The 24,321-nt window shown below is 47.7% G+C and overlaps 1 protein-coding gene across 2 annotated transcripts; it reads left to right on the forward strand.

The window, feature by feature from the left end:
* PDLIM2 (PDZ and LIM domain 2) lies at positions 1 to 23,702 on the forward strand. Of its 2 annotated transcripts, none has more exons than XM_051975707.1 (10): positions 1 to 572; positions 2,666 to 2,760; positions 3,554 to 3,705; positions 6,342 to 6,405; positions 6,484 to 6,638; positions 6,818 to 6,896; positions 12,382 to 12,494; positions 12,783 to 12,928; positions 16,737 to 16,854; positions 21,111 to 23,702. In XM_051975707.1, the coding sequence occupies exons 2-10, from the start codon at positions 2,668 to 2,670 to the stop codon at positions 21,286 to 21,288; spliced, it is 1,098 nt and encodes a 365-aa protein (XP_051831667.1). In that variant the 5' UTR covers positions 1 to 572; positions 2,666 to 2,667; the 3' UTR covers positions 21,289 to 23,702. The 2 variants fall into 2 exon arrangements, with proteins under 2 accessions (XP_051831667.1, XP_051831666.1); XM_051975706.1 differs by lacking the exon at positions 16,737 to 16,854 and adding an exon at positions 19,350 to 19,467 and having other exon boundaries at positions 397 to 572.
* The last annotated feature ends 619 nt before the right edge of the window (positions 23,703 to 24,321 follow it).

Genomic DNA, 24,321 nt, shown 5'->3' on the forward strand with positions numbered 1-24,321 from the left:
TAGGGGGAATTTTAGGTGCCCTGGGGAAGAGGAGGCGGAGGTGAACTGGGAAGAAGAATGGAGCACCTCACAGCTGGGGAAAAGGAGGCCTTTAAAACTTCAGGTTTTCTTGGAAGATTTGGGGTCTTCATTCCAAGGGCAGCCTTTTGCGAGAGCGGGAGGTGAGCCTAAACCCAGATGTGGGCGTCTTGGGAAGGAGCTGGATCGGCCTCCTGGAGCGCAGCCCCGGAGCCCGAGGACTGGTTAGAATGGCTGGCGGGGAGAAGCCCCCAGGCAGAGGTGGGATGGGGCGGGGCTGCTCCTCTGCCCCGCCCCCAGACCCGGGCACACCCGAGGGCAGCGACCCCAGCGCTTTGGCCGGTCTGGGAGGAGGCTCCCGGGCGCAGCTTACCACTACAGGGGCGGCCCCGGATCACATGGGCGGAGGCACCTCCCGGAGCTCCGGGCGGGCTCTCCCTAGAGCCGACAATCCTCGGCGGCGGTGAGAGCCACAGCTGCCCCCTCTTCGCTCAACTTGCGCACCGCGTCTTGTACCGGGGGGACTGGCGGCCCCGGCTGCCAGAGCCGCTCAGGTGAGGACAGCCCGGCCCGTACGGGTTAGGGTGCCAGCACCTGTCCCTTTCCCGCTGCTCCTCCGAGGTTCCCTGGGCCTCTTTTTCAGTGTCTCCAGCCTTCTAGCTCCCGCAGCGTCTCGGGTCTTCTGGTCCCCAGTCTCCCCGCGTCTGAGCTCTTCCTGCAATCCTGGCTGCGCCCTCCCGCGCCCTGCCTGCTACCCAAATCCATCTACCCCCCTCCGACCCTCGTGTCCCCGCTGCTGTCCCCATTGTCCCCCTCCTTTCCCATTTGCCTTCTGTTGGCCCCGTTTCCCTTTCCTGATCCCATCTCTCCTCTTTTGTTCCCGTCTCCCATTTCAGCCCCCGACGCTCGCTCTTGCCCTTCTTTCCTCCTCCCTCCCCCGCCCTCTTCCCCCATTCTTTCTCTCCATTCCTGCTCTCCTTCCCCCGCCCTCATTTTTCATCCCTGGATTCCATCTCCCTTCACAGCCCCCTGACTTTGCTGGCCGTTCTCCCCATCTTCATCTTCCTCACTTCTTCCCCTTTCCCTCCGCCCCGCAGCCCCTTGTTGCCCTATTCTTTGGGTGCACAGAAGCCTCCATCCTACTACAACCACCCAGTTCCAACTTGCCAGGTACTTTGGCCCCAGGACTGGGGAAGTCATCCCAAGTGGGGAAAGCAGGGAGGGAGAACGGCTACAGAGTCAAGGAGCCAGAGTCCACTCAGCTCAAAGGTCTAGCTGAGGGCCTTTCCCGGATCGCACAGCTGCCTTGAGAGCGCTGGCATAATGCGGCTGACTGGCTTTAGATCCTTGGCAAGATGTGGGGCGGAGATGAAGTGAGCTGGAAAAGTCGGAAAGGCAGGGAGCCTTGAGAAATGTGCTTGGGACTGTGCGGAGGGGTGCTGGTCGGAGAGGAAGTGGGAAGAAAAGAGAATTTGCAAGAAAAGACTACAGGGAGGACTTTTTCTTAGGTATCATATCAGTGTTCTCAAAAATAAGCTGGGCAAGCCAGGGTTCAGGCGGCAAATTGGGGTGGGGGGCAGGGATGGCACTGGCTGTGTCTGCTGCTCTCTCTTTTTGTCCAGCCCTATTTCTAGCAGGCGCCTAGAAGGAAGGGTGCTCAGAACCTATCTGGGTGGATATCTAAAGGAGTGTTACCCTCAGACTGGCACAGAGATTTCCTGCCCATTCCCAGCTTGGGGACTGAAGACTCAGGAAAGTCTCTGAAGGGCAGGACTGCTGGAAAAGTTTCCTTGCCCAATGAAAGGGAAGAGGAAGGAAAGGATGCCCATCCCTTGTCCTGCCAGCCACCACCCGAGAGCACCCAGAACCCCACTGGCAGGCTCTCTGAGTCCCGAGCACAGGTTGCTTCCCACAGCTCTGCTAGCTCTAAGCATTCTTGGTATGTCCAAGGACTAAACAGGGCTTTTTTTTTTTTTTTTTAAACCATAGCATAGTTTTAGTAAGAACCCCCCCCCCCCTTTCCTGAGAGTGACATGGGTGGGGAGGTGGTGGAGACCACATTCTGTTCTTCTGAGACGCTGGCCCTTCAGCACTTGGACACCATCGGCAGCTCCACTGTCCCACCCCAGCTGAGTGGGGGGCTCTACAGAAAGCACGCAGTGGTGCATGCCTGAGCTTGCACAGGCACATCCTTTTTGACCTTTTAGGTCTTCTTTCCCCCAATTCTGGGCTCTCTCACCACGTCTTCCTCTTCCCCTACCTCTTGAAGCCTGGGAGTGGCAGGAGGAAATAGGTTCTGTTGTGGGTTTTCGAGACCAGAAGCCAGATGCTTGACATGACAGCTCTGCATGAGGAGGCTCTGAAGCAGAGAGGGGAAACCGTGGTGTTTCCCATCATTCTTCTGAGACCCGCCAGGCCACTAATCCTGGGCAGCTGATTTCCGGGGAGCCTCTAGTTCTTAGGATACCAGGAGGAGAAAATTCAATTACCTCCTGCCATGGTGGGGGGAAGTGAAACCGTTTCTCTGCAGTGGGTTTAGTCACTTCCTCTCCCCTTATCCCACAACCTCTGTGAGATTGTTCCCTGTGGCCGGGCCATTGCTGTGCCTCCCCCAGCTCGCATCTTGCTTCTTTCTTTCCTGTCTTAGACATGGCACTGACTGTGGACGTAGTAGGGCCTGCGCCCTGGGGCTTCCGAATCACGGGCGGCCGAGATTTCCACATGCCCATCGTGGTGTCCAAGGTAAGGAAGGGGGGGTCTCTACCAGCAAGAGTTGGGGGCAGACTGGCCCAAGATCAAATGAAATGCTCTGAGTAAAGTGCTTGGCCAGCCTTAAAGTTTTATATAAGGATTAGCTATTATTAACAAGGACATTATCCACTTCCCCTCTCACTCTTAACTACTTACCTACTTTATTTTAATTCGGATCTGGGAATGACTGAGGGGGAGGGATGCTATTGCTATGGGAATCAAGATTGTGTGTGTGTGTGTGTTGGTCCAGGCTACCCGGAAATTACCCGTGTCTAACTACAGGGCCTGTTCCTCTCCCTCTCCTCCTAATCATTGGTAATCATCTGGGAGTGATTATTACAGTGAGAGGCCTAGGAATCAGGGCTCCTTAGTGCCATCCTCCCTCCCTCCCTCGCTCCCCGTTTGGAAGCTCCACTGTTTGGAACAGTGGCCCTGTTTGCAAGTTATCCGAGGAACGATTGGCCAAAACGGTAACTGCCTGAAATGTCACCATTAGAGATTAGGGCCTTGGGGGCTTTGAAGGATTTTTCCTGTGGAGCCCGCAATGGAAATGTAACCATCCCTTATCAGCTGAGGTTTAGATGTGGGAGTGGAGGATTTCTTGAAGATCAGCTGAGAACCAGGTCTTAGGAAAGAGGCCATAGGTGAGATGTTGTGAAAGGATAAGAAGCTCAGGATGCGGGGTGGCAGATGGGGGTACATTCTTGCCATTTGGAAGGGAGCAGGAACTCCTCCAGGTACCGAACAGAGCCGCTTCTGACCCCTGGCTCCCCATCCTCTGAAGGTGACTGAGCGAGGAAAAGCTGAAGCTGCCGATCTCCGACCCGGGGACGTCATTGTGGCCATCAATGGGGAGAATGCAGGAAGTATGCTTCACGCGGAGGCCCAGAGCAAGATCAAACTGAGCCCGTCCCCGCTGCGGTTGCAGCTGGACAGGTAGTTTATGGGCCCCTAATGAGGGGTGTCCTCCTCTTACTCGGGTACCACTGGCAGGTCCCCAGGGGAGGCTTCCTCCTCAGTCTCCAGGAGAGACCCAGGCCGGACTGGGATCCTGGGCCCAGGCAGGATGGGAGCCAGGCTGTCCTCGGTCAGAGAGCGAAGGCGTCGGGGAGCCGGGGGCACCCCTGGTCCCCGAGGCTCCCTGGAAGGGGCGCTCCCGATCTAGGTGTGCAGCTGTGGGCAGGGCAGGGCGGGTTGGCATGAGGCACCTGGTTGCCCAGGTTTGACTGGTTCCTAGGAGTGTGCAGGGCGTGAGCATGGGTGGAACATGTGGGCTAGGGGGAAGCAGCTGTGGTTGGTCTCTTGAATTGGAGCCCCTAAGATGGAGCAGGAGCACCTGAGGCAGGGGTGGGACATCTGAATTGCAGATGTTTTACTCCCTACACTAGCCTCTTTTAGCTTTGCCCCTTTGCTCCCCTCTTCCCCAGACTTTGGTGTTCCAAGTTCTAGGCCGAGCCGGTGGGGAGAGTGGGGTGCTGAGCCTGAAGGCAAGGGTTATGGGGGAAACAGGTGGCTCTGTGGGGCTGGGTGTCCTGATGACTCAGAGAGCGGGAATGTACAGACATCCCCAAGCCAGGAGATACCTCTGGGAGGAGCTCCCTGGGCCTGAGTCATGGTCTCCCTTCCATGATCTCCCTTTGGGGAGACCCCAGGCCTGCCCCTCTGGCCTCCGCCGCTCACAGCCCCAGAAGCCTCCGAGATCTCGGGGGACCTTGGTCCCCCGGGGCAAGGCTGCCATTGGGTGGCCCAGTCTGAGGGACGGGATGCACTTCTGCTGCCATCCTTGGCTCCCCCGCCACTCCTTCATGCCTTTCTAGGCTGTGAGTGTTTACAGAAGTGGTTCCTGAGGACGGGAAGGGCCTCATGGCATCTGGGAATAGGCCCAAAATCCACAGCAGGCAACAGGCCGAAAAGTGGAGGGGGAGTCGAGAACATGATCTAGCCTCCCCCTCCAGTCCCCGCTAGGATTGGTGAGACTGCAGCCAAGTCCCTCAGGACTGCAATGCAACACCTGGCAGGTCGGGGCCTCTGTGGCAAGCTCCCCCTTTCTTGCTGAATGCAATCCTCTGCCCTTGTGACCCATTTCCCCCCGTCCTCTGTCTTGGGGCTCCCCTCTGTGGGATTCAGAAACTCTTAAGCAGGAAAAGGATGGGGAAAGATTCTTTGTGGGCCTAGTGCCCTGAACCCCCCTTCTCTGATTCTCCCTTCTCCCCCTTCCCTTAAGTGGCTGAAGGCTAGAATGTGGAGTGGTAAATGAGGTTTCTTTTAACGTTCCCACAGAGCGGCCAGACATCTAAGAATTTATGTGGTGGTGCTTAGGAGGAGGCAGTGGTGGGAGAGGAGGGGTCACCGCCTTCCTCCTCCCACCTCTTCCGAGTCTCCTTCGGACACCCCACCCCCACCCCTTATCCTTGGCCGGGCTCCTGGCCTCTTAATGACTTCCAGTTTTCAGTTCAAAACCAGTTCCTAAGCCCAGGGAAGGATGCAGAAGGGGTATCCAGAACAGGGATCTGAAGTCAAGGAGGTGGGATTATCTAGTGGTGGGCGCTGCCCTCACATTAGGAAGTGTTGGAGACCTCACCAACTGCCTTTGCATACATATAGAGGCAGCCAGGTGGGACAGGGATCAGGAAGGAAGACCAGAGTTTAAACCCTGGGCAATTCTGGGAAAGTTACCTGTCCTTTGTCTGCCTCAGTTTCCTCAGTTGAAAAAGGGGAATAATAATAGCCTCTACTTCCTAGGGTTGTTATAAAGATCAAAAAGTGCTTTGCAAGTCGTAAAGCCTGCTGTAAATGCGAGCTATTATCATAGAGATTCCATTGTCTTATTTGACCCTCTGAATCGGTCCATGAGCTTCGCAGGATGGGTTCTGTGGCAAGCTTCCTCCTTTGAAATCCCTCTCCTGAGACTTGGTCACACGATGACCAGAAATCAGGTGAAATCTTCTATTTAGTTCTATTTAGAACAGGCTGTACACTGGAGGGGAAGGAAAGATCCTTGAACAGGGAGGGGAAAGACCTGGCTTCTTCCCGTTCGGTCACTGACTGGCTGTGTGGCCTTGGTCTCAGTTTTCTCATCCATAAAAGCGTAAGTGGGGACTTCAAATTCAACCCCATTTGTTCAGCCCCAAGCAACCTTGAAGACCCCGCGGGACAGAAAAAAAGACAGATGCAAAACTCTCTTCTTGCGTTCAGAAAGCTTTCTGAGCCAGCCACGTGTGACAGTGCAGAGGGGAAGAGTCAAATGGTGGGGCACCGTGTGAAGTGGTGGAAAGGGCACGGCTCGGGAAATAAGAGGGTTTCGCTCTCAGCTCCTCTGCGTGAGCTTGAACACAGCGTTTCATTGTTTTGAATCTCAGCTTCCTCATCTGTAAAATGAGGGGGTTGAACTTAACCTCTGAGCATCTAGATGTGTGAGAGCCCCTCTGGGGGCAGCTAGTAGAGTCAGGAGTCATACTGGCCATGTGACTCTGACAAGTCAATCAACTCAGATGGCTTAAAAAAAAAGTACCAAAGGCCCACCGCCTTAAGCTCCTCCCCCCCATTCACTTCATTCTCCCCCCATTCTCCAGGTCTCAGTCATCTCCTGGCCAAGCCAATGGTGGAAGTTCCCTGGAGCTGGCCTCCTGTTTCCAGGTGAGACTCCCCATCCTGCCCATCGAAACCTTGTTCCCCGGAGCGTTCCTTCCCTCACATCCTCTCTTGTCCCCTCAGAACCCCATGAGGACCAGAACTGACAGCCAGACCTCAGTAAGATCCTCTTACTCCAGTCCAGCTTCCCTCAGCCCTCCGCCATCCCGAAGTTCGTTTTCCACCCCACCCCCAGCCAGCTCGCACCCCCTGCCAGGAGAGGTGGTGAACAGCAGCAGGTGAGAGCTGGGGCTGGGGGCCGCCTGGGTCCAGTTTCACGTTTACCTGGCTGGAACCTCTGCTGTTTCAGTCCCCCTTCTCCCATAATTCTTATAGGGGGAATGGGTGGCTGTCGTCCTTACTTAACCCCTGCCTGTGATAAGAGAACCAGAGTAACGTTTCTCCTTTTCCGTTTCAGTTTCCAGAGCTTGTCGTATTCCCCAGCTTCTGTCTCTGTAGAACACCTGAACTCTGGGGGCCATCTTAGCAGCCGGCAGGTGAGAAGGAGACGGGGATGGGCAGGAAAACAAGAGTCGGGGGCTGCCTCAGGGCCGGGACCCTAGAGCCGGGGTCACTCTCTGGGGAAGACAGGGATGTTCTCCTGCTGCCACGCTGTCTCCTAGAGACAGCTGCTCTCTTCTCAGGTGCAGGGATGGTTCCCCTTTCCCAGCAGTTTTGCCCCCACGGGACTGGTTTCTCTGGTGCCAGTGCTGTTCAGTCCCTCCCCTCGGTTTCTCTCAATTCCCGAAAGCCTCAGCCCCCACGCTTGCTGGCTTCCTCCGCCTTTTGTGTTTCTCTTGGGCTGAGAATGAAATAGTTTTGCTGCTGTTGTTGGGATGCTTCCCTTTTGGCTCCCACTCCATCCCCTGAGAAATTCCTCCTCTGTTCCAAGTTGTATCCCCCTCCTCTTCCCAGTACTCCCCACCCCCTGCTGCAAGGCTTGCTCTTCCTCATTTTTACCCTGCTTCCCCATTTTTCAATAGTTTAGACAGTTGCTGGCATCGGCCTGTCCCTCCTGGGCTGCGGCCATGTTCTGATTCTATATTTGCTCCTCACATATGCATTCCTTCCATTCACCTCTCCCACCTCCTTACTTTTGCCTGGTCTTGGCCTAAGTCCCCTGAAGTGGAGGGTCAGGGTGCTGTTGGGACGGACCCCAGCTGTTGGGGGCGAGACATATAGGATCCAGCTGCTGCCGCGCGGGGGAGCGTCTGACTGCCGGCCCCTCGAGATGGCCTCCCCCGGGGCCGGGGGCTTCTGGAGGTGGAAGGTAGGGCAGGAGCCCTCCGCTTTTGTGAGGAAGGTTTGGTCAAATGGTGGTTTACCGCCCATCCTCCTACTTCATGGTGGGTAAAGACGGGCCATCTCTTTTCCAGGTTTTATATTAAGTTTAGTAGAGGTTCAACAAAATCTCATAATAGGAAATCAAGAAAGACTTCATGGAAGTTGTGGGACTTAATCCAAGCCTTGAAAGCCAAGTGAAAAGAAGGAGCAAGACATTTTGGATTCGGGTGGTGGAAAGAATGAGGGGAGCCCAAGAATAAAGGTGGCAGTGAAGCTTGTGGATTGGGAGGTGCTGAGCAAGTCAGTCTGGGAGGTCCTATTGTTAGGGAGAGAGGGTCGATTCTATGGAGAGGGCTACTCCAGACGGGTCATGAGATTCTAGGAGACACCTCTGCTTCCCTTCCATCTAAGCTGCTGCTGGAACCCGGGGGTCCTAGAAAAGCTTCAGCTAAGATGAGTTGTCCAGAGCTTTGTCCCAAAAGAACAAATTTAGAAGATAACACTTGCAGATTTTTTTTTAAAAAAAGCAATATAGCAACTAGTTACCAAAATAATTAGTAAAAACAGATCTATGATGGTGGGCTGGGGTAAACATCTCTCCTGTCCCATCCTGCTTTTCAGCACCGCACTGGAATTTGTATATTGGGGGTGTGGTTCCCTCTTTGCCCGTAGGGCAATTTCCTATCTCCTCTCTCCATGCATAGTTTGTGGTAGTGGAGTGGATTAGAGGGCTGGGCTTGGAATCAGGAAGACTTGAATTACAATCCTGCTCCAGACACTTACTAGCCCTGTGGCTCTGATCAAGCTCTCTCTATACACCTCAGTTTCCTAACCGATAAAATGGGAATAATAATTGCACCTGCCTTTCAGGGTTGTTGTGAGGATCAAAAGAAATAATAGTAAAGTATTGAATGAATGCTAGCATCTATCATGTTAAAATATTTTCAAATGTATATATATTTAAATATTCTTTTCTTTTTAATTCCCTTCTTCCTTCCCAGTCCCTCCATTAACCACAGAGAAAGCAAGCATTATGTTATAGTACTTACTCTTAATACTGATAAATAATGGTTATTATGCTAGTTAAGGCTCTGAGTCCCCGTATTTTACAAAGAACACATTTCTAAAGTTAAAATCTTTCTTGTAATACTACTTGAATTTGGGAGAAAAGAGTGGTAAGGTATTTCTATGGAAGGAGTTCTGGATGTTGTACCAGAGAGTTGCAGTTCATTCTCAGCGATGTTACTAACTTCCCAAGTAACCTTTTTTCAGGGGGTGGGGAGAGGAGTCGGCAAGGTAATTTAGCATAAGTGACTTACAGTAGCTAGTAAGTGTCTGAGGCTGAATTTGAACTCAGATCCTCCTGGCTTCAGAGCTCATTCTGCATCTCATAGCACCAAGTAGCTGCCTTCCAATATAATTTTGAAGAAATCCCTTCCTTGCTTTGAGTTTGATGCCTTATTTGGAAATTGAGGACCAGGACTATATCTCTAAAGGAACTTCCATTTATGCTTCTAGACACTCAATTTATTTTTTTAAATAATAGCTTTTTATTTTCAAAATATATGCAAAGATAGTTTTCAACTTTCATTCTTGCAAAAACTTGTGTTCCAAATTTTTTCTTGCTTCCTTCCACCCTCTTCCCCAGACAGCAAGTAATCTAATATATATTAAACATGTGCAATTCTTTTATACATGTTTCCACATTTATCATGCTACATGAGAACAATCAGATAAAAAAAGGGAAAAAATGAGAAAACAAAAAGCAAGCAAATAACAAAAAAGATAAAAATACTGTGTTGTAATCCACATTTCAGCCCCCTTAATCCTCACTCTGGATACAGATAGCTCTCCCCATCACAAGTCTATTGGAATTGACCTGAATTACCTCATTGTTGAAAAAAGCCATGAGACCCTCAATTTATCCAGATAATTTGGGTGGGCAGCTAAGGTACCATCAAAAACTTGTTGGTATCCTTACCCTATACCCACCTGTTGAAACCCTGCTTCTGTTCTGGCATCACATATATCCCTGGCTCAGAAAGGCCAGCAAGTAGGAAGCCAAGTAGTTTTCTTATAGGTGCTGTGGATGAAGTAAAATAGGAGAAAAGGGAAGAAAATAAACATTTATTAAGCATCTATTATGTGTCAGACACTGTGCCAATAATTTAAAAAATATTATCTCGTTTTATCCTCACAACAATCCTGGGAGGGAGATGCTGTTATTATTCCCATTTCACAAGGAAGTTGAGGCAGTGAGAAGTTAAGTGATTTGCCTAAATAGCAGATGTCCGAAGCTGGATTTGAAATCTGATCTTCCTGATTTCACCTCTACCTAGCAGATTCAAAATTGTTAAATTTTAGTTGTAAAAGAGATCCCAGAAGATCATAGATTTGGAGACAGGAGGAGCCTTAGGGTTCCAATGGAATCTCCCTCCCTCCATTTTACAAAGGAAGACATTGAGGCAGCCAGAAGTTAAAGTAAAATTGAATTTGAACTCGGGCCTTCCTAACTCCAAGTTCACAACATCCCACTGCCTCGAGTCATCTTGAGTCTAACTTGGGTGTACAGGAATCCCAGGCTGCAGAGACCTTGATGAAAGCTGTCTGAAGGGCTGACTTGAAGCATCACTTTTCCCTCTTTGCCTAACTCCTCCCAAATCATGCAGGTTGAAAGTCCAAAATGTCTTTATTCACTTCCAGGAAATTTGCTTTTTTGTCTCTCACAGGTCTCCTTAGCAATACCATCAGAGCCTCCCCCTATCCCTTCAGGTCCCTTGAAGTCTTGCCTGATTGCCCCGGTCCTACCCAATTTCTACCTTTTTTCTTTAATAACAATTGTCATTTACACAATGATTTATAATTTGTGAAAACGATCTCAGTTTTTCATTCAACAACCTTATGAAGTTAAGTACTATAGGTATTATTATCTCCATTTTACAGATGAGGAAACTGAGACCAGAACAGCTAAATATTTCACAGGCTGTATTTTTTTCTGTGACATTATACCACCTCTACAGATAACCAGATCTTTGTCTTGGCTTTTTCCCTAGAGACCCTGAGCAACTTCCTGATAGGTCAGCAGTCTTAAAACATTTGCGGTACCAAGGAGTTATCACTCCAGGATTCTCACCTGCTTCTGAGAGGCAACTTATGGCCATGAATGGGCCTTGGCTTGGGCTCTTCTGCCAACTGGCTTTGTGATAATTATTCTGAAAAAATGGGGCTGAGGAAACTGGGCAACACACTAAAAAGAGCCCTGGTCCTGGAGCCGAGGAACCTGGGTTCAAATTTACTAACTGTGTGACCCTAATTGTCTCAAAAAAAAAATGGACTTGGACAAAATGGTCTCTTCTAGCTTTGACCTTCTAGGACGCCAGTAATAGCTGACGCCTCCTCTGCTGGTTTCACAGGGGATAAGCAGTACTGATGTGCTCCACAGCCTGTGGAATAAACCTGCACTACAGATAAGGGAAACTACTGCCCCAGTCCTTGGATAGATCTTCCATTCAGGTAGACTGCAGCGCATTAAAGCATTCAGCCTCAATAAGCATCCTGACGCAGGGCAAGGAGACCTAGTTCTGAGATCAGAGATCCTAGCTTCCAAACTCGCCTCTAAAAACTCACTCCCTCGGTAACTCTAGGTGAGACATTTCTTCATTTCTCCAGGTTTCATTTTCTCAACTTTAAAATGGGAGAGGTAAGACTAGGGACCCCAAACTCTCTTCTGGCTTGAGAACAAAAGTGAGGGGTCTTTTAGGAGCTATCAGTAGTATGGAGAAAGAGTCTAGAATTGAAAGTCAGGAAGTCTGGTTAGAGTCTTATTCATTGTGATTGGAAGGAAGGAGGGAAGGAAGAAAAAAAGGAAAGGGGAGAGAAAAAAGGAAGGAATAAGGGAGGGAAATAAGAAAGGGAGAAAGGTAGAAGAGAAAAGAAAGTAGGGAGGGCGGAAAGGAAGGAGGAAGGAAGGGAAAGGGGAAAGGGAATGAAAGAAGGAAATAAAAAAAAAGGAAGAAAGGAAAAAAGGTAGAGGAGAGAAAGAAGTAGGGAGGAAAGAAAGAGGAGGGAGGAAAGAAAAAAAAGGAAAGGGAAAGGGAAGAGAGGGAGAGATGGAAGGAGAGAAGAAGGGAAGGAAATAAGGAAGGAAAAAGAGAAGAAAGGAAAATGAGTGAAAAGAGGGAGGGAAAGAGAGAAAAAGGAAAGAAGGGAGAGAGGGAGTGAAAGAAGGAAATAGATATTTATTAAATACTCGCTATCTGCCAGGTCCTGGGTTAAGGACTTTATTTTTGATCTTCACAACAATCCTGGGAGAGAAGTATATTATCTCCATTTTACAGCCGAGGAAACTGAGGCAGATTGAGGTTAAATGATTTGCCCAGTCACACATCCAGTAAATGTCAGAAGGATCTGAACCCAAACCTTTCTGATTCCGCACTCAGTGCTCTCTCGGCTGCTTCCCCAGCTCATTTTCCTTCTCTGGACCTCGGTTCGCCCTCCGCCCAAGGCCCCCTCGAGCTCGGACACCGAGTCTCCCTGCACCTGGAGAACGGTGGTTTCCTTGGTCAGTGAGAAAGACGTGCCCTCTAGTGTTTAGCAGGAGAAGGAGCTGGCTGAACAGGAGAAAGGGGTGTGTTCTGCCCTGGCTGACCCATCCTCTTCCTGCTCCTCCCTCACCTCCTTCTCCTTTTCTTCCTCCAGGCTGGGCTTGGTCGAGCTGGCGACTCTGCCGTCTGGGTGCTGCCGCCTTCCCCAGGGGGGTTCCGAGGCTCCCAGTCCGCTAGCCCCAAACGATCCTCCAGCCCCAAGCGCAGGTAGGGGGCAGAGCCTCGGGGGGACCGTGTCTGGGGCCAAGGGCTGAAGCTGGGCCTGGAAGCAGCCAGCAGCTGGGAGAGGGAGCTGGAGCCTCGGGCTCCTGGGGGGCATTGCGAGGACGGGGTGGGCCAGGCTCTCCTCCCTGGCTGGGGGTGGCCCTTGGATGGCCCCAGCCACCGTTCCAGCTGTCAGGCCCTTGGCCCCCCAGCCCTTTCACCCCCTGTTTCTTCCCTCCCTCCATCACTTCTTGACGTAAGCCCTCCTCTGATTCCGTTACTTCTCCGCAGTGTGGACTTTGAAGGGGGAGGGCCTTATCTAGAAGAAGATTCTGAGGTCTTCAAGATGTTACAGGAGAATCTCGAGGCTCGGACCGCCCCTAGACAGTCCAGTTCCTTCAGGATGCTGCAGGAGGCACTGGAGGCCGAGGAGAGAGGTAAGGGCCTGGCGAGCCACGGTCTGGGGAGGGGGATCGGCCCCTGGTGCCAGAGGTGCACAGGGCCCTTTCTGCCAGCCATAGGGCAGCGTCGAGGGGATGACTACCGTCCGACCCGCATCCCGGCGGCCCTTGCCTACAGACCCCCAGGTCACTCCTTTCCCTTCCCCGGTGAGTTTGGTCCCAGGCTCAGTTCTCTCCCCAGCTCTTGCCCTCCTCCCAGGGGACTTCTCCACCACCCCGAGTTCCTCAGCCCACTCCTTCCCGTGAGCTCCACCCCCACCCCAACTCAGCCACATGCAGAAATCATCCTGCCCTTGGTTTTGCCACCCCCAACCGGGCCCACAGGTTCCAGGGCTCCTGGTGATTTTGTGCAGCCCTGCCTCGCTCAAATCCAACTCATTGAGGGTCAAGGTACCACCTTCCGATGTCGTTGGGAAGAAAGAAAAGCAGCCCACAAGGGTACCGTCTCCATGTTTAAGAGCTGAGAAATGCCCTCACCCGCATCTATGACTTCCCCCTGCCTTCCCTCGGCAGCTCTTTGTACACAGTCCTGGAGCCCTCCGTCCTCCCCCAGGCTAGAGCTGCACTCGCCCCTCTGCGCTTTGCTCCATCCTGAGCCCGTGAACCAGTGCGGCTCATTGCTGTCCTCTTCTTTTAGTCCCTGACCCCTTAACGTGATATAATATAATGATTTCACACTGCGAAGCCTCAGCCTTCCATCGCACTGCCATCTGCCTCCCTCATCCATGCGCACGTGCTACTTAGGGAAGCGGAGAGAATCACGCGATTGTTCTGAGGGGATTCGCTACAGATTTCCTCAGCCAGGCCTTCACTGCTCCAAGGCAGCCCTATCACACGTACTTCAACACCTCATTTCTCCAAATCTTGTCATCCCTTCTCAAGCCCACCAAGCTCCCAGTTCCTCCCATCTTCTCAACTGAGAATCCGGCCTCATATTTTACAGAAAAACTTGAAGCCATTTGCCACGAAGTCCCTGTTTTCTCCAGCTCATCCCTCCTGTGCCTTCTGCTACCCATCTCAGCCGTTATCAAGGCTAGCCTCTGTCTGTACCCGGGATCCCTTCTCCTCCAACAGACTGTCCCCTCGCTTTCTGGTCTTCGGTCTCTGTCACCGGCTTCTTCCCCTCTGTCTGTACCCGGGATCCCTTCTCCTCCAACAGACTGTCCCCTCTGTCACCCTCACTTTCTGGTCTTCGGTCTCTGTCACCGGCTTCTTCCCCTCTGTCTGTACCAGGGATCCCTTCTCCTCCAACAGACTGTCCCCTCTGTCACCCTCACTTTCTGGTCTTCGGTCTCTGTCACCGGCTTCTTCCTCTCTGTCTGTACCAGGGATCCCTTCTCCAATAGATTGTCCCCTCACTTTCTGGTCTTCGGTTCTGTCACCGGCTTCTTCCCCTCTGTCTGTAAACATGCCCATGATGTCTCCCCTAACCTCAAAACCTCCTCATTTGATTCTTTTAATTATTGTCCTGTTTTTCTTCATGGCTAGATTGCTTGAAAAGACCTTCACTCTCATTCTGCTTAACCCTTTACAACCCAGCTTCTAATCTCACCATTCTGCTGAAACTGCTATCTTACTAAAGATCTCTTTATTGCCAAATCCAGTGGCCTTTTCTCAGTCCTCATTCTTCTTTTCTTCTCTAAAGTTCTTCACACTAGCAATCACCCTCTTCCCTTTGATGTTCCCTTCTCTCTAGGTTTTCAGGACACCATCTCTCCTGGTTCTCCTCCTAACAGACTACTCCTGTCTCTCTTCTGAATCCTCATTCAGGTCATGCTCTCTAGCTGTCCCAGAGACTTTTCTTTGTTCCCTCCGTACTATACCCGATCTAATCAGCTTTCAAGGATTTAATTATGATCTCTATGCTAATGATTCTTTCTTAAATAATAACTTTATTTTTCAAAGTGCATGCAGATAGTTTTAAACATTTATCCTTGCAAAACCTTATGTTCCAAATTTTTCTTTGTCCCTCTGCACCTTCCTTCTTTCCTAGACAGCAAGTAATCTAATATAGATTAAACATATGCAGTTATTCTAGACATAGTTCCACGTATATCATGTTGCTATGGTAATGATTCTTAAATCTACCTTTCCTGCTTTAACATCTCACTGACCTTCAATCTCTTATCTTCAACTGCTTCTCAAACACCTTAAGTTCATTATGTCCAAAACTAAACTCTCTTTCTCCCTTAAACCACCCTTCCTTCCTACCTTCACTATTAGTATAGAGCATTATCATCTCAGGCTAATATCCTAGGAATCATCCTGGACCTTTCCTATCTCTCATTTCCCCCATCCCATATCCAATTTATTGCTTGTCAATTTAACCTTTGAAAGATCTTTCAAATCCCCCTTTCTCTCCTCACCACTCTGATGCAGACCCTAATTAATTCATACCTGGATTACTGAAATAACGTGCTAGTGAGTCTGCCTGCTTCAGGTTTCTCCTTGTTCCAATCTATCCTCCATTCAACCACTAATTGATTTTCCTAAAGTGCAGGTCCGCCCATGTCACTTCCTCAATAAATTATATTGCCCTATCGCCTCCAGGATCAAATACAAAATCCTTTGTTGTACAAAGCTCTTTATAACCTAGCTCTTTCCCCTTCAAATCTTCTTACACTTTATTCCTAGACACATAATTTTTGTTCCAGTGACACTGGCCTCCTGGCTGTTGCACAATCAACACATTCCAATTCTTAGCTCTGGGAATTTCCTCTGGTTCTCCATGTCTGGAATGCTCACCCTTCTTATCTTTATCTACTGGCTTCTATAGCTTCCTTTAAGTCCTAACTAAAACCCAGCCTTCCGCAGGAACATTTCCCCACCTTTCTAAATCCTTTTGCCTTCCTCTGTTAATTGTTTCCAATTTATTCTGTAGATAGCCTTGTTTGAACATTTTGTGTTTGTTGTCACGTCCATTAGATTGTGAGCTTAAGGGTAGGGACTGCTTTTGTCCCCTTTATATCACTAGCACTTAGTACAGTTCCTGGCATTAGATCCTTAATGAATATCTATTGACTGATTGACCTCTGATCATAGTAATATGTAATTCTGATAATAGTAATAAAAATAATGATGATGATAATAATAGCTATCATTTATATAGTAAGGGGTTTATATAGTAGGGGGTAAGCGACTTGCCCAGGATCACATTGCCACTAAGTGTCTGAGACTGGATTTGAACTTAGTTCTTTCTTCCTGGCTTCAGATCCAGAACTCTAACCATCTAGTTTCCTGTAACTGTTTGTATGATCCTGGGCAAGTATTTAACTTCTTAGTATTCTGGGCAACTCTCAAAGAGCATCCTGTAACAATATAAACACATCTCCAGGATGTTTCTCTATAATTTGGAATCTTGTTTGCAAGATAGAGTAAGTAACTCTCTCCTTCTCCAAATTAACTGTACGTGCTAAGTGCCAAATGAGGGCTCCAGACAGTTGTAAGATGTCAAAGGCATATGAGTTTGCTTTGGGTGGGGGAGATCAGGGGAGATTCATGGAATAGCAGTACTGGAGGAGAAGGCGTCCGGCTGACGATCATGTCAAGAGCTAAAGGCAAGAAGTAGGGATGTAAAAAGCAAATCCAGGGAACAGGGAGTTGGTGGGTCTGTTCAGGGTGGAGGGTAATACATAAAGAACAGTGGAATATGCCTGTGGTGGGATTGTAGGGACATTCAGGAGGCCATGTGGAGCAGTTAACCTAAGGCAGTACCCTTTGGGAGAGGGGACAGAGGGGAAATTCTCTGGCACAGAAGACGAGGATGGCGCTTTGTTGTCTGTAGATGGCACTTCTGCTTACGTGCCCAGCTCGCTGAGTCCGTTGGCTTCCCGGCCAGCTGGTACTGCCCAGACCACACCACCCAGACTTCACATCTGTGAGAAATGCAACACCAACATCATGTGAGTGTGCCTGCTGGGAGAGCGGAGGGGGGGACCTGGATGGTGGTCCTGGGATAGGGCAGACACTCATCTCTGAGACTCAGGGGGCCAGCTGAGCCTCTTAAAAACTGGCATTGATGTCCCCTGTCTTGGAACTTGAGGTGTGGTCAAACAAAGCTGGAAGAAAGACCTACTTCTTTTGAGACACCAAGTTTTAACCCTAAAAATGTCCATTCTGAGGGAACATCTTTATTACTTATCTTCTTCTTTTTTCCTTCCTCCTTTTCTCCATCTCCTTCAGAGAGGTCAGTCAATCAGCAAGCAAATACTAAAGTGTCAAGCCCTGGGAACCATAGAAGGGAATAATTAGCTCATAATCTCCAGGAGTCTAACAGGGGAGATAATAAATAGGTCCATAAGTGAATACAAACAAGATGCAAATAGTAAATGGTAACCTTAGTGGCCTGCAGCTGGGGAAACTCAGAAAGGCCTCCCAAAGAAGGAGGCATTGAGCCAATTCTTGAAGGAAGCCAGGAATTCTAAGAGATGGCCATGAGGAAGGAGACCAGTTCCAGGCATGGAGTGATCTCTATGCTAATGATTCTTTCTTAAATAATAACTTTATTTTTCAAAGTGCATGCAGATAGTTTTAAACATTTATCCTTGCAAAACCTTATGTTCCAAATTTTTCTTTGTCCCCCTGCACCTTCCTTCTTTCCTAGACAGCAAGTAATCTAATATAGATTAAACATATGCAGTTATTCTAGACATAGTTCCACGTATATCATGTTGCTATGGTAATGATTCTTAAATCTACCTTTCCTGCTTTAACATCTCACTGACCTTCAATCTCTTATCTGCAACTGCTTCTCAAACACCTTAAGTTCATTATGTCCAAAACTAAACTCTCTTTCTCCCTTAAACCACCCCTCCTTCCTACCTTCACTATTAGTATAGAGCATTATCATCTCAGGCTAATATCCTAGGAATCATCCTGGACCTTTCCTATCTCTCATTTCCCCCATCCCATATCCAATTTATTGCTTGTCAATTTAACCTTTGAAAGATCTTTCAAATCCCCCTTTCTCTCCTCACCACTCTGATGCAGACCCTAATTAATTCATACCTGGATTACTGAAATAACGTGCTAGTGAGTCTGCCTGCTTCAGGTTTCTCCTTGTTCCAATCCATCCTCCATTCAACCACTAATTGATTTTCCTAAAGTGCAGGTCCGCCCATGTCACTTCCTCAATAAATTATATTGCCCTATCGCCTCCAGGATCAAATACAAAATCCTTTGTTGTACAAAGGATTTATAACCTAGCTCTTTCCCCTTCAAATCTTCTTACACTTTATTCCTAGACACATAATTTTTGTTCCAGTGACACTGGCCTCCTGGCTGTTGCACAATCAACACATTCCAATTCTTAGCTCTGGGAATTTCCTCTGGTTCTCCATGTCTGGAATGCTCACCCTTCTTATCTTTATCTACTGGCTTCTATAGCTTCCTTTAAGTCCTAACTAAAACCCAGCCTTCCGCAGGAACATTTCCCCACCTTTCTAAATCCTTTTGCCTTCCTCTGTTAATTGTTTCCAATTTATTCTGTAGATAGCCTTGTTTGAACATTTTGTGTTTGTTGTCACGTCCATTAGATTGTGAGCTTAAGGGTAGGGACTGCTTTTGTTCCCTTTATATCACTAGCACTTAGTACAGTTCCTGGCATTAGATCCTTAATGAATATCTATTGACTGATTGATCTCTGATCATAGTAATATGTAATTCTGATAATAGTAATAATAAATAATGATGATGATAATAATAGCTATCATTTATATAGTAAGGGGTTTATATAGTAGGGGGTAAGCGACTTGCCCAGGATCACATTGCCACTAAGTGTCTGAGACTGGATTTGAACTTAGTTCTTTCTTCCTGGCTTCAGATCCAGAACTCTAACCATCTAGTTTCCTATAACTGTTTGTATGATCCTGGGCAAGTATTTAACTTCTTAGTATTCTGGGCAACTCTCAAAGAGCATCCTGTAACAATATAAACACATCTCCAGGATGTTTCTCTATAATTTGGAATCTTGTTTGCAAGATAGAGTAAGTAACTCTCTCCTTCTCCTCCAAATTAACTGTACGTGCTAAGTGCCAAATGAGGGCTCCAGACAGTTGTAAGATGTCAAAGGCATATGAGTTTGCTTTGGTTGGGGGAGATCAGGGGAGATTCATGGAATAGCAGTACTGGAGGAGAAGGCGTCCGGCTGACGATCATGTCAAGAGCTAAAGGCAAGAAGTAGGGATGTAAAAAGCAAATCCAGGGAACAGGGAGTTGGTGGGTCTTTTCAGGGTGGAGGGTAATACATAAAGAACAGTGGAATATGCCTGTGGTGGGATTGTAGGGACATTCAGGAGGCCATGTGGAGCAGTTAACCTAAGGCAGTACCCTTTGGGAGAGGGGACAGAGGGGAAATTCTCTGGCACAGAAGACGAGGATGGCGCTTTGTTGTCTGTAGATGGCACTTCTGCTTACGTGCCCAGCTCGCTGAGTCCGTTGGCTTCCCGGCCAGCTGGTACTGCCCAGACCACACCACCCAGACTTCACATCTGTGAGAAATGCAACACCAACATCACGTGAGTGTGCCTGCTGGGAGAGCGGAGGGGGGGACCTGGATGGTGGTCCTGGGATAGGGCAGACACTCATCTCTGAGACTCAGGGGGCCAGCTGAGCCTCTTAAAAACTGGCATTGATGTCCCCTGTCTTGGAACTTGAGGTGTAGTCAAACAAAGCTGGAAGAAAGACCTACTTCTTTTGAGACACCAAGTTTTAACTCTAAAAATGTCCATTCTGAGGGAACATCTTTATTACTTATCTTCTTCTTTTTTCCTTCCTCCTTTTCTCCATCTCCTTCAGAGAGGTCAGTCAATCAGCAAGCAAATACTAAAGTGTCAAGCCCTGGGAACCATAGAAGGGAATAATTAGCTCATAATCTCCAGGAGTCTAACAGGGGAGATAATAAATAGGTCCATAAGTGAATACAAACAAGATGCAAATAGTAAATGGTAACCTTAGTGGCCTGCAGCTGGGGAAACTCAGAAAGGCCTCCCAAAGAAGGAGGCATTGAGCCAATTCTTGAAGGAAGCCAGGAATTCTAAGAGATGGCCATGAGGAAGGAGACCAGTTCCAGGCATGGAGTGTTAATACAAAACATGGAGATAAGAGGTGGAGGAGGCCAGTGGATCATGAAGGGAGTCAAGAAGACTGGAAGGGAGAAAGGGACCAGATTTGGAAGAGCTTTGAGTTCTGGGGAGAATAGGGAGCCATTTGAGCAAGGGTGTGACGTGGTCAGACTTGCACTTTAGGGGCTGAGTGCTCCGTTGGTGTGTGGAGGCGTCTGGGAGAATCAGGAAAGCTTTTTGTGTGAGGAGATGGCACTTGAGCTGAGTTTCCAAGGAAACCAGAAATTGTTTCTAAGAGTGAATGCTTTATAGGCATGAGGGACTGCAAAACTGCCAAGATAAGAGATGGAGTATCATGTATGAGTGACAGCAAGAAATCCATTTTAGTTGGACAGTAGAATTTGGGGATGGAAATAATGTACAAGAGTCTGCGTACATAGATGTGGGGCCATGTTGGTTTTAACAGGCAAACTGAGGGAATAATAGGTGTGAACATAATTCAAAGAGTATAAATCCATAGAGCTTTATTTTTTTTCTTCAAAGGTCTTTATTTCTGAATTCTTTTTCTCCTCCCTCAGAATACTTCTCACAGCTATTCCTTTCTACTGTGCTCTCTGTCCTCTTTTATGTTCTTCTCAAATGGGGTAGAAAGTGGATTCAATAATCAGGAGAACCATCGCAATCTCTACCTCAAGCTCTGCTTAACCCTTTTGGGGAGGAGGACTCATTTCTCTGAAGTCTCAAGATCACTAGGGGGTATGTGGGTGTGTGCCGGGGTGTATGTTTGTGTTTTTGGGGCAGGGTTTGTGTTCCTCAGTGGATCACGGTAATCTTGCCAATTCTCCTAGAAAGTTTTGGAGAGGAAATCAGTGATCAATTTTGAGATCTGTCAGTAGATGTGTTTCCCAGTTGGGTACCACTGCTATAAAGGAACCAGGTCTCAAGTCTTTCCCTCTGTAAATTTTTTTTGCTCCCCTTGTTCCCCATCTTATTGATCCCTAAAAGACTAGGTTCCTAGCACGTCACCCTCGTCTGGTTTACTGCCTCCTGCCTTGTTGGTGTTACTGGTTAGTAACACTTCCTCCCTCCCCCTGCAGGAACCAGGCTGTACGGATACAGGATGGGCGGTATCGACACCCTGGCTGCTATACCTGTTTGGACTGTGGGCTAAATCTGAAGATGCGGGGCCACTTCTGGGTGGGTGATGAGTTGTTTTGTGAGAAACATGCCCGGCAGCGCTACTCAGCCCTCCATCCCCTCAGCTCCCACTCCTGAAGGGCCCTCTTGGATCTCTCTTTTCTCTCCCCCCACTCCCAGACCTTTCATCTGAGGAACTCTGCTGGGGGTCTTTGCCAATGGGAAGCTTGTGTGGAAGAGGAGGTGGTGGGTAGTGGGATCCTGGGAGCTCTTGGGAATTGAGTTTGGGGACCATTTCAAGGATGGGAATATTTTTTCTGCCAGGCCCTCTGTCTCCAGGTGCAGGCGAGGAGGGCAAGGTCTTAGGCCCATTTAGAGCTATAAAAGGTGGTTTTCCTTTTCAAGGTGGGGACCATGTCACAGGGTGAGTGGGCTGTGCACCAGATGCTGAGCTCTTGGTCATACATAGGGTGAGGGCTGAGTGGGTTACAGTGCAAGGCAAAAATGATTTGCTTTGAAAGCCATTGCGTGTAAAGATATGGAAATATATATATATATATACATGTATAAATAAAGTAGATGATACTGCATCTCCCTCTTGGCCCTCTTCCCTCCCAATAGTTTGATTCCAGGCTTTAAAACTACACGGAGAGGGTTCCTTAATACAAACAGGTTTCCTTCTGAACTCAGGCAGGCGTGAGTGCTGGGTGACTTGTGGAGGGGAGGGCCTTCAGAGTGGGGTGGGGGAAGTCTGGAGGGTCTGCAGACAAACTATGCTGGTTCCGGTTTTGCATTTGGTGAACCAGGTTCAGGGTATGTATCAATTATCATTAATAGTCTTAAAAATAACACATCTTCCCTTAATACTTTGAAGTTTACAACTTCCCTGTAAGATTCGTAGTTCAAGGCTTGCTATTATTTTACAAATGGGAATGAGGCTCAGAGATGCTTGTAGCCTTGGCAATAAGTAAATGGAAGACCTGGAATTGAATCCCGTATCTCCCGACTCCACATCAAGTGTTTTTGCCACTCTGCCATATGGTTTCACTCTGGCATAAAATGCTCTGCCTGCAATCTTGTAAACTGTAGTGAAGACTGGCTATACCCTAGGTTGTCTGTGTATGAGTATGTATGCATACATGTATATTATCTGTATCTCTGTCTATCCATTCGTTCATTTGTACTTTTAATAAATGGGCGGCTAAGTGGCACAGTGGATAGAGCCCTGGGCTTGGAATCTGGAAGACTCATTTTTGTTGAGTTTTGTGAGTTCAAACGTGCCTCAGCTTTTCATCTGTAAAATGAGCGAAAGAAAGAAATGGCAAACTATTCCAGTATCTTTGCCAAGAAGATCCCAAATGGGATCCACAAGAGCTGAATATGACTGAAACAACTGTACAAACTTTTAAGTGAAAGACAAACTGAGAATGCTAGTCTTGGCTCGTTGATTTACAAGCTACATATATAAGCTTTAACATATAATTGTACGCACAACAAAGATTTAGCACATATAAGCTTAACATGAAACACACACTGTGTGTGTGTGTATGAGAGAAAATTCAGTGCAGCCGATTCAGAGCTGTATAAAGTGCAGAAGGTGTAAATGGTTGGAATTTATAAAAAAACAAACAAACAGAAAAACACTTCCACATTTTATTTCTTTTTTCTCCTTCCATTATTTAGTGTTTTATCTTTCCCCAGTTACTTTTATTTTTCCCCGGTTACTCTATTTTATTCCTATACAGAAGTAGAGCTGTGATGAAACCATAGTCTGAGCAGAATTTCTGTTCTAGACTCTGGTATGAGCTATTTGCTTGAAATTGTGTAGACTACTGGTCCAGACTCGGATTTACTCCATTAGAAACACTATGTCATATGCTGTGGTGACCCATGCTAATAAGTACTCTAGCCCTGGCCTAAGGTAGCTGACAGGCAGGAGTTGAGCACCTTGAAAATAAGATCCACCTTGAATCTTCAGGTAGATGGGTAGGGCTCTTTTCAGAGGGTAACCTCAACCCCAACATTCAAACATTAAAAACTCAGGTTGGCCCACATTTGGGGCCAAGACTGGTCTGATCTGTGATTTCATTAAGGCTAATAATAGCTTATTTGACCCTTTCATTATTTACTCAAAAGATATTATAATCTAGATGGACAATACATATGATCATAGATTTAGAACTAAAAGAAACTAGACTTCAGAAATACTTTGATCCACCCACTCTTTTTTTTTTAAAGCAGGAATTTAATTAAAAATTTTTTTCAATTAACAAGCATTTATGTTTTCTCCCTCCCATTTCTCCTCCCATTGAGAAAGAATGAAAAACAACCTCCTTGTAACAAATATGCATAATCAAGCAAAATAAGGGCATTTGACTAGATCCAAAAATGTCTTTCATTCTACATATTTAGTCTGTTGGCTCTGTTAGGAGTGAGGATGGTATTCATTGGTCCTCTGGATTCTTGTTTGATTATTTTATTGGTTAGAGTCCTCAACACTCAAAATTGTTCATTTTTTGCATCTTTATTTTAGAATAAATTGTTCTTCTGGCCTTGTCTGGCTTGCTTCACTTTGTATCAGTTTATACAAGTTTTTTTCTAAAATAATTCTTTTATCATTTCTTATAGCAGTTGTATCCGTTCCATTCCTAAAACATAACTTATATAACCACCCCCCAATTTGCAGACAACCTCTTAGCTCCTAGTACTTTGCCATCTCAAAAAAAAGCTAATATAAATATTTTTGTAAGCAGTACATACTTTTGTACATATGTATTTTGTGCATAATATTTTGTACATCCTCATTCATCTTTTTGGAATGTTGGCCTAGCAGTGGTCTTGCTGAGTCAAAGGATATGTACAGTTTAGTGACTTGAGGACATAGTTCCAAATTAATTTTCAGAACGGCTGGACCAGTTCCCAGCTCTACCACTAACGCTTCAATGTGTCTCTTCCTGTTATCCCTTCCGAAGTTTGTCATTTTCCATTTTTTTTCTTTTGGTCCAAAGGAGGAAATTGAGGGCCAGAGAGATTCTGTAATTTGCTCAAGATCACACAGAGATTAAGGAAAAATGGAAGTCAGATTCAGGTTCTAGTGCTTGCAACTGCATCTTGAACTATAGGCCACCCTCGGGACTCAGGTTCTACTGAGAGGAATCTCAAGGTCTCCCT

This window comes from Antechinus flavipes, chromosome 2, assembly GCF_016432865.1.
Source record: "Antechinus flavipes isolate AdamAnt ecotype Samford, QLD, Australia chromosome 2, AdamAnt_v2, whole genome shotgun sequence".
Classification (NCBI taxonomy): domain Eukaryota; kingdom Metazoa; phylum Chordata; class Mammalia; order Dasyuromorphia; family Dasyuridae; genus Antechinus; species Antechinus flavipes.

Coding starts and splice junctions, on each gene's coding strand:
- PDLIM2 (XM_051975707.1), top strand. CDS start 2,668: ATGGCACTGACTGTGGACGTAGTAGGGCCTGCGCCCTGGGGCTTCCGA. Junction 6,639..6,817: donor GAGGTGGTGAACAGCAGCAG/GTGAGAGCTGGG, acceptor TTTCCGTTTCAG/TTTCCAGAGCTTGTCGTATT. Junction 16,855..21,110: donor AAATGCAACACCAACATCAT/GTGAGTGTGCCT, acceptor CTCCCCCTGCAG/GAACCAGGCTGTACGGATAC.